This window comes from Vipera ursinii (genome assembly GCF_947247035.1).
Source record: "Vipera ursinii genome assembly, chromosome: 1".
Taxonomy (NCBI): domain Eukaryota; kingdom Metazoa; phylum Chordata; class Lepidosauria; order Squamata; family Viperidae; genus Vipera; species Vipera ursinii.
Window position 1 is genome coordinate 341,662,139 of NC_139512.1, and position 12,270 is coordinate 341,674,408.

At 38.9% G+C, this 12,270-nt stretch overlaps 1 protein-coding gene across 1 annotated transcript in view; it reads right to left on the reverse strand.

Annotated features, from left to right (window-relative positions):
• RABEP1 (rabaptin, RAB GTPase binding effector protein 1) overlaps positions 1-12,270 on the reverse strand; it is a 59,070-nt gene that overhangs the window by 20,282 nt on the left and 26,518 nt on the right. Inside the window, exons 2-5 of the mRNA XM_083372674.1 lie at positions 10,935-11,060; positions 7,857-8,060; positions 6,291-6,451; positions 1,475-1,594 (exon numbers count right to left, since the gene is read on the reverse strand). Of these exons, the coding sequence (XP_083228800.1) occupies positions 1,475-1,594; positions 6,291-6,451; positions 7,857-8,060; positions 10,935-11,060 (611 nt within the window). The remainder of the gene's footprint in view (positions 1-1,474; positions 1,595-6,290; positions 6,452-7,856; positions 8,061-10,934; positions 11,061-12,270) is intronic.

The following is a 12,270-nucleotide window of genomic DNA, read 5'->3' on the forward strand; positions in this document are numbered from 1 at the left end:
TACTTTATTACTTATTTTCCTATTTTTAAAAGTAAAAATATTGCTTCCTTTAAGGATTTTAGCCCATACATCAGCCTCTAAAATGCCTATAACAAATTATATAAAGACATTATATATGTGTATAATAATGTGTCATTAAGAGAGGATTTTAAGATGACAGCTGTTTGCTTCATAATATCTTCTGCTTCAGTTTCATAGGTTAATAGCAGGCAAAGGACTGTGAGGAGGATGCTCTCCAACACAGTATTTGTGGAAAGGTCAACTCTACAGTTAGAAAGATGCTGCTGCTTCCTTATCTTTTAATATTCACTTGCCAGACAAGATCTTCTGTAATCCTCTGTTGAAAGCAAATATTACAAGTTATTAAGGAAAAAAAGGAATGATGTATCTGGGATATCTTGAATATTAAACAGCAGAACTGCTATTAGTTTATTAGGAAGAGGGTATTATAAGAAATAAAACCTATTACAAACTACCACTTAAATGCATCTAATCAAGGAGAGAAGCAAACTGGAATTAAGGAGAAACTTCCTAACAGTGAGGACTATTAACCAGTGGAACAGCTTGCCCTCAGAAGTTGTGGGTGCTTCATCACTGGAGGTTTTTAAGAAGAGACTGGACAATCACTTGTCTAAAATGGTATAGGGTCCCCTGCTTGAACAGGGGGTCGGACTAGAAGACCTCCAAGGTCCTTTCCAGCTCTATTCTGATTAATCAATTAAATCTTCACTGAGTTTTAACGCTTACTAGTAAACCTCTGTTTTCTTAGTAAATTCAAAATGTATTCAGCAAGATGCAGATGAAGCAAAGCTACAGGTCTGAGTTTTGAAGAAAGCGATGATGCTATGGCATAGAAAGAGCCGAAACAGAGGACACAGAGATAACTACGGTATATTTTTAAATCTGTTTGCAATGCTTAGTGAGTTGGACAATAGAAATCTCCTATAGCAATGATGGCGAACCTTTTGGAGACCGAGTGCCCAAACTGCAACCCAAAACCCACTTATGTATCGTCGGGTGCCGGGTGGGCGTGGCCCATTGGGTGGGCGTGGCCCATTGGGTGGGCGTGGCTGCAGTGGTAATGGCAAACTGGGTGGGACTAAAAAGTTCAATCAATCCATTCCAACTTTGCGAGATCTGTTTTTTTCCCCCGCAAGAAGTTGAAATTAATTGATTGAACCTTTTTTTTTTTTGCACACGACGGTGGAGGCCTAAAGCGAAAAGGTTTTATAAAACCCAGTTGAAGGCCTAGGACTGGGGCAATGGCGCACGTGCCCACAGAGAAGGCTCTGTGTGCCACCTGTGCCACGCGTGCCATAGGTTCGCCACCACGGTCCTATAGTGTCATGTTTCCTGTCCCAAAGAACAAGAAAAACGGCATGCTGCAAAGTAAAGAAACAATGTGTACTGTTGATAGATGGGTAATTATTGTACTCTTCCTCAGCAATTATTGTTAGTATTTTGTTTTTCTCACCTCTGAAGCTTCCAGCTCTTTTATTCTTTCTTCAGCCTCAGTCAGTTTATCCTTTAAAGTTGCAATCTCCTTCTCCATGGGCATCACAACCGAACGAAGTTTTTCTGCATCTTCTTGAGCCTGAAATCAACATTAAATGATACAATAAATCCAGCTGTGACCTGATTTTAGTCATCAGTCTATTGACTGAAAGCTAATAGACTTTCAATATCAGTTTTAGGCAACAGATTTCTTTTGTGCTGAATGTATAAAAGACACGCCACTCCGTTGACAATTTCAAAGCCACCTGGGTTCAATGAAGACCATTGTGAATCAAAATGTCTCTGGCCATCAGACTAGAAATTTCTATTTTCAACTGAAATCTTGTAAAAATTCCTAAGAAGATAACAGAATGTTTTTGGCCATTTCTAATCAAAATTTAATTTTAAATAATTGGGGATATCAGTGGATACCATCTGGGGATTGTTGTTGTTGTTGATTATAATTAAATTTGTATGCCATCTGACTCTCAGTGACTCTGGGAAGCTCACAACAGTCAAAAGAAGTTGCAATATTTTAAGATAAAATCTTTACTATTGACAAACAGGCTTTTGGGAGTAATATATTTAATTTTTTCTATATATTAACTTTTTAAACTTTGAGGCACTATCTTATGGTAATTCCCCACCTTCTTCCATGCCCAGTTTCATTTGGTTTTGGTAAGAGAGCCTTAGGCTCCTTCAATATGGGGTGCCCTCAGGTTCGAGCCTTTTTTCTCCACTCATTTTTAACATTAGTTGTCTGGATACACCCAAGCTACTAGAGGACAAAAATAGTAGGGGAGGACATTTGTCAACATGGGGTCCAGTATCATCAGTATGATGATGATACCCTAGCACAGGGCTTTTCAACCTTTTCACCCATTGTACCACTTTCACGATATGGTAATATCCGAGTACCACCAGTCGCCTAGCAAGGTGTACTCCTCGACTTACAACAGTTCGCTTAGTGACTGTTCGAAGTTACAATGGCACTGAAAAAAGTGCCCCCCAAGCCACAGCCGAGCAAGACACCTGCCTGCCCGCCCGGCAGCACTCTTCCTCCTGTCCGAGGTTTTCATTATGTGAGCATTTCTGTTGAGGATTGGCAGTGGGGGTGGGGTGGGGGTGTGTTTGGTTTCCCCCCCCCCTCTGCTGGGTGGTTGCAGCAGGTTTTGGCCATTTCACATGACCCTGGGACACTGTCATAAATATGAATCACAAGACCCTGCAGATGCTGCAACATTCCAGCTGATCGGCGCTTCTTCTGGAGCTCCAGCTGGAGCCTGGTGCTGTTCCTGGCGCTTCCGCTGAGCCCTGACAGTCCTGCAGCTCCAGCCGTCTCTCGCTCAGGCTTGTGCGGTGTTGCCACCGGTTCAGCTCATTCCCCTCCCCCGCTATCACTTTTCTAGGATGGTTGCGTACCACCTGCCAGGTGCCAATGTACCATAGGTGGTACCCGTACCACTGGTTGAAAAGCCCTGCCCTAGCACACATCTCCACACTCTTAGTCCCTTCCTCCTAATATCTTATGGAAGCTAGCTCCTCTTCATGCTTTTTCTGTGGCAGCCCATACCCTATAGAACACTCTTCTCCCTGAAATTCAGCAGGTCTGTACACTCCTAGCCTTTCGTAAAGCTCTGAAGCGCTGGGATAAGATGAGTGCCAGGTTTTGTATTTGTGTCTAATTTTTATAGTTTTAATGCAGCTTTTATGCCATGGGTGTCAAACTCAATTGCATCACGTGACACATTTTTTTTGTCTTTGTGGAGCTGGGGTGGGTGTGGCCGACACATGAGGCATCCGGCCTGCAGGCCACCAGTTTGACACCCCTGTTTCATGCTGTTTTAATTTTTGAATGAGTGCTACTCAGACAAGCAATAGTCTTGTGATTCAGCCACTATTTACAAGTATGTGTGACATGTCAGTAATATAACTATGCAAAGGTAAAGGTAAAGGTAAAGGTTCCCCCGCACATGCGTGCTAGTCGTTTCCGACTCTAGGGGCCGGTGCTCATCTCCGTTTCATAGCCGAAGAGCCAGCGTTTGTCCAAGGACGTCTCCGTGGTCATGTGGCCGGCATGACTAGACGCCAAAGGCGCACGGAACGCTGTTACCTTCCCACTGTAGTGGTCCCTATTTTTCTACTTGCATTTTTACGTGCTTTCGAACTGCTAGGTGGGCAGAAGCTGGGACGAGTAACAGGCGCTCACTCTGTTACGCGGCACTCGGGATTCGATCCGCCAAACTGCCGACCTTCTGATCGACAAGCTCAGCGTCCTAACCCACTGAGCCACCGCGTCCCTTACATATAACTATGCAGAGAAGCCCAAACTGTACAACTGTACAACATACATGTGCATACAGAAGAAAATCCCAATATTTTATTGCTTTCTAAGTAGATGATGTATTGCAGCAAATTGCTTCTCGCTTCCTAAAAGACTCAACCAATACTATTATTTGTAGTCTAAATAACAACCTAAACACAAAATATCTTGCCCCATCCATAAACAAAACAAGTTTTAGCAGAAACACAGAATTATGGTTTATACACTGCAAATTTCAAAAACAAGTTTACAGATCCTGTGAATGTATGTCACTAAATCTTTAAATGCTTATGCATTTGCTTTACTATAAAGAAATAAGGCAATTAGGGTAGCATAGAAACAAAGGGTGTAATGATACAAAAAAGAAAAAAACATGGACAAAAAAAGAAATTTTTTTAACACATACATAAAGCTTATCTATCCACCAAATTAAGAATTATCTATCCAGCCAGCCAGCCAGCCAGCCAGCCTTTATGTCTGTCCATCTTTATAAGTGACTCTGCTGAAAGACAATGCAAAGGCTTCCCTAGCCACAGATGCCATCTATAGTTCCAACCTTTCTGCAAGGAGTGTAATGCCAGAGAAGTGAAGACTCACCAGACAGGAAGTGATCTGACCACGACAGGGGAGAAAACAATATCCCTAAATCCAGAACACCATGTCCCTACTGTGGCAGAAAACAAAGTTCTAAAACTTTTACAAATTTTCTGCCACAAGTTAAATTTGCTTACATCAGACCATGTTCCAGTGATTACTACCTTCAAATTAGAAGAGATAGTTTCACTTACTTACAATTGGTATTTTGATATAATACTATATAATGAAGCAACAAAACAAGAGTAACTTTGAGAAACCCTTTTCAAGAAAATCATACAAATCAAATATCAGTAAGAACAAGAGGGGACGCTACAAAGGCAGTATTAAAAAGAGAATGTCTAAACCAGATGAGTATTGTAATGGCAAATAAACTGAAAAAAACTAAGAAGAAAAATATGTAAGTGCAATTAAAAATGATCAAAATTAAAGGTATAAGTGAACAATTCAAATTTTTCAGCAATTATATTTCTCAAATAATCCTTCATCAATGAAAATCAAACACTGTTTAAATAAATTAACATTCACAGAATTGGCTCCCAAAGATATATAATTTATGGAATTTTCTTTTCTCTTTCAGAAATCAATGAAGTCTTGAATACTATTCCAAATGGAAAGTCTCATGGCCTTGATGGATTGTCAGGGAAATTTTATACCTGAATTTCTATTTTTATGCAATACTTTGCATTAAGGGGAACCTTTACCAGAATCTTAGAAACAAGTCTCTAAGGTAATGTTGAATCAAATAAAAATCTCTGGGATTTGGCATTTTATAAGCCCATCTCACTTCTCAATATGAATTATAAACTGTACACTAAACTGTTAGCCAACCAATTAAAAGTGATTATGTGAAATTATCTGGCTTTATTCCAAAGTGTAATATATCTACCCCATTAGGAAACTATTAAATATTATACCAATCGGCATAATAAATCAATCTTCATTAACCATATGTTCTTTAGATGTATTTAAAACTTTCAGTCTCTGGAAGTACAATTTTAAAAATAAACTTTAGTTTAAATTTGGCTGGTTTCTATGTTGATCAAACATATTTATGGACCAGCTAATGCCCAGATATGTCTTAACAGCTATGATTCATGACTTTAAGAGGTACCAAGCAGAATTGTCTTTCACCACCAACAGCACTTAGATCCAATAATCAGATTAAAGGGATAAAAATGGGAGATAAGACACATCTTTTAAATCTATTTGCAGATGAGATGATCTTAACTCTTTCAAATGCTTTTCATTTAGCTAGCAACATTAAGAAGGAATTAAGAGGTCTTTGTAGAGGTATAAGGACCATCAGCTAATTTTCACTAATCACATTTAATGTTTAGTTGTAAATCCCAAAAAACTCAAAAGGAAATTTCCACACTTTTAGGGATTCCAAAAGTATATAAATCTTTAAAATATTTAGGTATCACTATTACTAAAGTATTATTAAAATTTTACAAATAATTATATATCAATAAGGAAGAAATTAAACAAAGAAAGGAACTTTAAAACTGGGCTTTAAAACATTGCAATATTTTGGGACGAATTTCAATGATGAAAATTTAAAATTATTCCATGGCATAACTTTTTATTTCAATGCTTCCCAGTGGTATTTTCAGACCAGCCTTTAAGACATTGGCAAAACAATTAAACAAACAAACAAATAAAATATGCACAAAAAGTGAGACTAAATAAAAGGGGTTTTTATACAGAGTTCAAAGCTTAGAAACAGTGAGGGTGGGACCAGCCCAATTTGTTATTCTACTATCAAGCAGCAAAATTAAAGAATATGGTTCCATTTTATCAAATGCGGGCTGGAGAATTCTGAGAGTTGAAGCCCACCCAGTTGCCAAGGTTGGGAAACTGCTCTATCCTGACTAACCTTCTTCATTTCATTCTCCAAGTTTTCTTCTTCTTGACCTTCTGAAAGTCGCCTTCTCAGCTCTGCTATTTCCCGTTCGACATTCTCTCGATACTGATTCCACTGAGCTCGCTCTTGTTCCAGACTGTGATGAAACTGGCCTTCATATTCACGGACAGTTTCTGAATAACAATTACAACAAATCATCTTTGCTGACAATCTTATTACAAAACCACCAGAAGTCCCAGAGTGAGACTCTTAAGCATACTATTTGGCATACACCTAAAATGCACCAATCCAACAAGTCGGGGGTTGGTCTGATACATTTATTAGAATAAAATCTTCTAGAACAGGAAACGGCACCTTCACTAAATTTGTACAGCTTATGATTAAACATCCAAGTCTGGAGTATATTTTCCAAGTAAATATAGAAAATGTAGATGCTGTAGTTACACTTAAAAGATTCAAACAATACTCTATGTTCTAGTGGCAGTGACAGAAATGACTCTGTAAACTTTTCTACACTGGAGAATGTTCCAGATATTAATGGTAAATGCAAAATGGTTACAAAAATACCACAATACCTCATGCGGTTATCAATTTTTTTTTTTAAAAAAAAAACATATTTAAAATTGCACGTCTGAAACTGAAATAGAAAATCTGTGCAGAATACAAGAGTCATAACTAATTGCCACTACACATTCTTCTGTAAACATTCTTCTGTAAACATTAAGTTGTCAGTAAGAACTGTTCTAGCCTATTCTTCTTATTAATATGGTTGCTTTTCGTACACATCTGCTTCAGATAATTGGAGGGCAGGACAAGAAACAATGGTTGGAAACTGGCCAAAGAGAGAAGCAAACTGGAATTAAGGAGAAACTTCCTGACAGTGAGGACAATTAACCAGTGAAACAGCTTGCCTTCAGAAATTGTGGGCACTGGATGTCTTTAAGAAAAGACTAGACCAGGGGTAGGCAACCTCGGCTCTTTTATGACTCATGGACTTCAACTCCCAGAATTCCTGAGCCAGCCAAGCTGGCTCAGGAATTCTGGGAGTTGAAGTCCATGAGTCATAAAAGAGCCGAGGTTGCCTACCCCTGGACTAGACAGTCACTTGTCTGAAATGGTATAGGTTCTCCTGCTTGAGCAGGGGGCTGGACTAGAAGACCCCCCCCAAAGGTCATTTCCAGCTCTATTTTATTCTCTAATTAAATTTATTTACTTTTTAAGTATATATCCTTTTTTAAAAATAGAAAAAATTTATTACCAGCAGTCATAATTTTTATGACGAGCCGATTTATTTTTGGAGGTCTGTCTGAACCAACTTTTAACACAAGCAGGCTGGGTATTTTTAAATTGGAACAAAAATGTGAATCCACAAAATTAAAGAAACCACAGATGATGCCAAACAATGACCTCATATATCAAATCATTCTTCTGAGTCAATTTAGTGCAGTTTCCTTTCCACAAGAGCTAACTGAAGTAGGCAGTTTCTCTGTATAGAGGTTTGGACTAGCAAGCTATGTATCGGAGATATTAGTAAGTATGAAACTGGCCTAACGATCGATCCATTTTTGTTAGTCCTACCTTTCATTATAGCCTGCAGAGAGACAACTTCTTCCTGCCATTGCTTCTTTACGTCATCAATAGCTTCCTGTTTAGTATTTTCAGACACTGTAGCAATGGCTTTGATGTTCTCCATTTCAGCCTGTGCTTCCATGAGTTGCTTTTGTAATTTCTCCAGATCATCATGTGCTGCCTGCAATTCTGCATTTTGCCTCTTCAGATCCTCTTTAAAAACAATAGGGAATAATTATATAAATATTTATTTATTTTAGAGATTTCTGGTGCCAAGGGGAGAAACTTCCACTTACTGCTAACATTTAATTAGCTGTACTGTATAAATTCTACACCCAGTTTACTATTCCAGCTTTATGTCTCATTCTCAGTTCCCCTTCCAACTCTATGCTAAGCTTGAAATACTGAAATCCATACTGTTGTTTTAAAACTGCTTTTTATTACGGAATCATACTTCCTAGTGTCAGAAAGCGGACCTTATATACTCACCATGTATTTGTCATCTTAGGATGTTATGGAGAACATTTTTTAATGTTTTTAATTTTTTAATGTTTTTAATCTTCTTGAGCAGACCCAAGTGTGCTTTTTGCAGGGAGAAGCTGCCCTACCTTTTCAGATTGGATTGTCCTAAAAATAACCTACCTTAACCATATACCAAGCTATACCGTACTTAGAGACTTCTACACACTCAGCTGAACACTGTTCACAATTAAAAACAATTTAAAAAAAAACCTTGCGGCCTCCTTAATATCAGAAAAATGCCCTCTTTTTGTGCTTTGTGACATCAAATTTTGAAAGCCTTTTATCTTATTTTGTATGTTCTGTTCTTGAAAGTTCATCCAGATGATATTATTCATAACCTCTGATAGGTAACCCAATTTGATCAACTATTTGTCTTCTAGTATCCAGATTGCTTCCTGGAATATCTCCAAATAAGGATAAAGAACAGCCTTTGGAGAAGCTTTGGACGGTTACAAAGCTCACGTGCCAATGGATTAATAAGAACCAACACAATCTGCCTACTTTAACCAATGGATGAGGCCTGCTGAGGCCTTCCTCATATTCTGGATGATTTTGGAAATCAGAGAAACTGTCAATGTAACTAAATACACTATTATGGAAGTTTTAAAAATGTGCCACCGCTCAAGTGCCACTTTTCACTTTTTTCTATAAAGCCCTATGGCCTATGACCTTCCCATTATTCTTTGCCAGGAGAAACAAGACACGAAACAGAAAGTAGGGGGGGAATAGAGAGGAATATTTCTTCTGAAGGTAAGGGGACTGAAAAACAAAAAGATCTGAACATCTACGGAGATTCTCAACCATCCAGGTCATAGTTGTCCGCAAAGTGTTTTTCAAAAGACAACTGGACTTCCTTGGAGTTTTTCTTTCTTGAAAATATTTCGCTTCTCATCCAGTTCTAACTGAATGGCGGGGAATAGAAAGATTTCTGTTCTTTGAATTGAACCGACCTTCAGAGTGCTAACAACCAGACGGCTGCAAAGAATAGAAATCTTTCCATTCCCCACCATTCAATCAGAACTGAAGAAGGTTCTTGGATGAGAAGCAAGGCATTTTCAAGCAGAAAATAGTAATAAGAAAGTCCAGCTGCCTTTTGAAAAAGCACCTTTGGGGAAAAGATCTGAAATACACCAGTGTGGGAGGACATGCAATGCAGCTCCTTCAGAAAAGCAACAAAGGGGCTTTCTTGCGCATTTAGGAAGAGGCACCATTTCAAAATTGAAAAGTGTCTTCTGTGAATTTTTACAAATGTTGTTCTCTATTTCCTTCGTTACCTAAAAGTTCCATCAATCCCAAAAGCTAATGGTATAAGCATTTATTTTATTTCCTACATATTAGGGGGTCATACTAAGGGGCGCAGTGGCTCAGTGGGTTAGGATGCTGAGCTTGTCAATCAAATGGTTGGCAGTTTGGCGGGTCAAATCCCGAGTGCCACGTAGCAGAGTGAGCACCTGTTACTCGTCCCAGCTTCTGCCAACCTAGCAGTTCGAAAGCACATAAAAATGCAAGTAGAAAAATAGGGACCACTACGGTGGGAAGGTAACAGCGTTCTGTGTGCCTTTGGTGTCTAGTCATGCCGGCCACATGACCACGGAGACGTCCTCGGAGAAGCGCTGGCTCTTCAGCTTTGAAACGGAGATGAGCACCGGCCCCTAGAGTCGGAAACGACTAGCATGCATGTGCGGGGGAACCTTTACCTTTACCTTAGGGGGTGATATTGTAATATAATTTGGAGAATCCTGAACATACCAAACATCAGAATAGTTATCATGACTGCTCAGATTTGTTTATAAACTCACATTATGAATCCAAGTTATTAATCAGTCTCCCAGGCCTGGTAAAGACCTATTTAATGCTATGGCCCAGAGCTTCCAATTCTTTCTCCACTAATTCCATGAGTTTGTTTAATGCCAAAATCTGTAAAATCTAAGCTGGCCTAATACCTTTAAAAAATTTCTCATGACTTGCAAGGACATTCTTTGTTTCTTCTCAAGGGCTGTGATAATCCAGCTACCACAAAACCAATAAAGACATTCCTTATTAGTCAAGACACTTCTACTCAAACAAAATAGGATGGGAGTAGAGGCTCGCTGCATATTCTTCAAGATAATACCCACTATTTCAAATCAGTCTTGTGTTCATTAAGGTTATACAGAAAGAAGAAGCTGCAGCTGGTCATAAATGCTGAGTGCTAAGTGCCCAGAGTGCAATCACACAACCACAGAGGGTGTTGGAACAGCCAGAGCTTTGAGGTCTGGTCATAATCACCATTTGTTCAGGACTGCTGTAACTTCAAACAGTCACTGAAAAACTGGTCATAAGTCAAGGACTAACTGTATTCCATTCTAAATTATTTGCTATGCTTTTTCAACTCATTTTGAAGCCTAAGATTGGTGAAGGGTCTTTATGTCTTATGAGACAGAGAATAATGCTTTTCTGTGTGGGAAAGATCCTTACATACATTTTCTCAAACAGTACATTCCCTCAAAAAATAATAATTCTCTACCTAGCCATCTTAGTGAAGAGTTAGCATTTTTACATCTACTTAGAATAATTAAACATTACCTTCTTTAGCCAGATACAGTTCTTTAAACTTGGCTCTCTTTTGATTAAATTCTTGCTCAAGATGCTGTTTTGTACGTAGAAATTCAGCATTGACTTTCTCTAGTTCAGCTACTCGTTGAAGAAGAGCTAAAAATGAATCAAAGAAAAAGCAATGATCATGACAATAAAAAATACTGTATATTTCTTTGAAAAAAAATTATTACATACAATATAGTTGCACAGCAACAAATTAGTGAACACCTAGAGGCAAACAAAGTCATTACCAAAAGCCAACATAGGTTTGTCAAAAACAGATCAGGACAGACAAATCTTATTGCATTCTTTGACCAGGTGACAAAATTAGTAGACCAGAGGAATGTTGTGGATATAATTTACTTGGACTTCAGTACGGCATTTGATAAAGTAGACCATAGCCTACTACTTGATAAGATAGAAAAATGTGAGTTAGACAGCATCATCACCAGATACATTTGTAGCAGGCTGACTGGCCGTACTCAGCATGTGGTCCTCAATGGAACTGCATCTACATGGAGGGAAGTGTGTAGTGGGGTGCCCCAGGACTGTTCTGGACCCAGTGCTCTTCAACATCTTCATCAATGATTTGGATGAGGGGATAGATGGGGAACTCATCAAAATTGCAGATGACACCAAGCTGGCAGGAATAGCCAATACTCCAGAAGATAGGCTTAAGATACAGGAGGATCTGGACAGACTTGAACATGGGGTGCTATCTAACAAAATGAAATTCAATGGTGAAAAAAGTAAGGTTCAACATTTAGGCAAGAAAAACCAAATGCACAGGTATAGTATAGGTGGTACCTTGCTCAATAGTAATAATTGTGAGAGGGAGGGATCTCGGAGTCTTAGTTGACAATCACTTAAATATAAGCCAAGCAGTGTGCTGCAGCTGCTAAAAAAGCCAACACAGTGCTAGGCTACATTAACAGAGGGATAGAATCAAGATCAAGTGAAGTACTAATACCACTTTACAATGCCTTGGTAAGGCCACACTTGGAATACTGCATCCAGTTTTGGTCACCACTATGGAAAAAAGATGTTGAGACTCTAGAAACAGTACAGAGAAGAGCAACAAAGATGATTAGGGGACTGGAGGCTAAAACATATAGGGAACGGTTGCTGGAACTGGGTATGTGTAGTTTAATGAAGAGAAGGGTGAGGGGTGACATGATAGCAGTGTTCCAATATCTCAGGGGCTGCCACAAAGAAGAGGGAGTCAAGCTATTCTCCAAAGCGTCCAAAGGCAGGACAAGAAGCAACAGATGGAAACTAACCAAAGAGAGAAGCAACCTAGAACTAAGGAGAAACTTCCTGACAG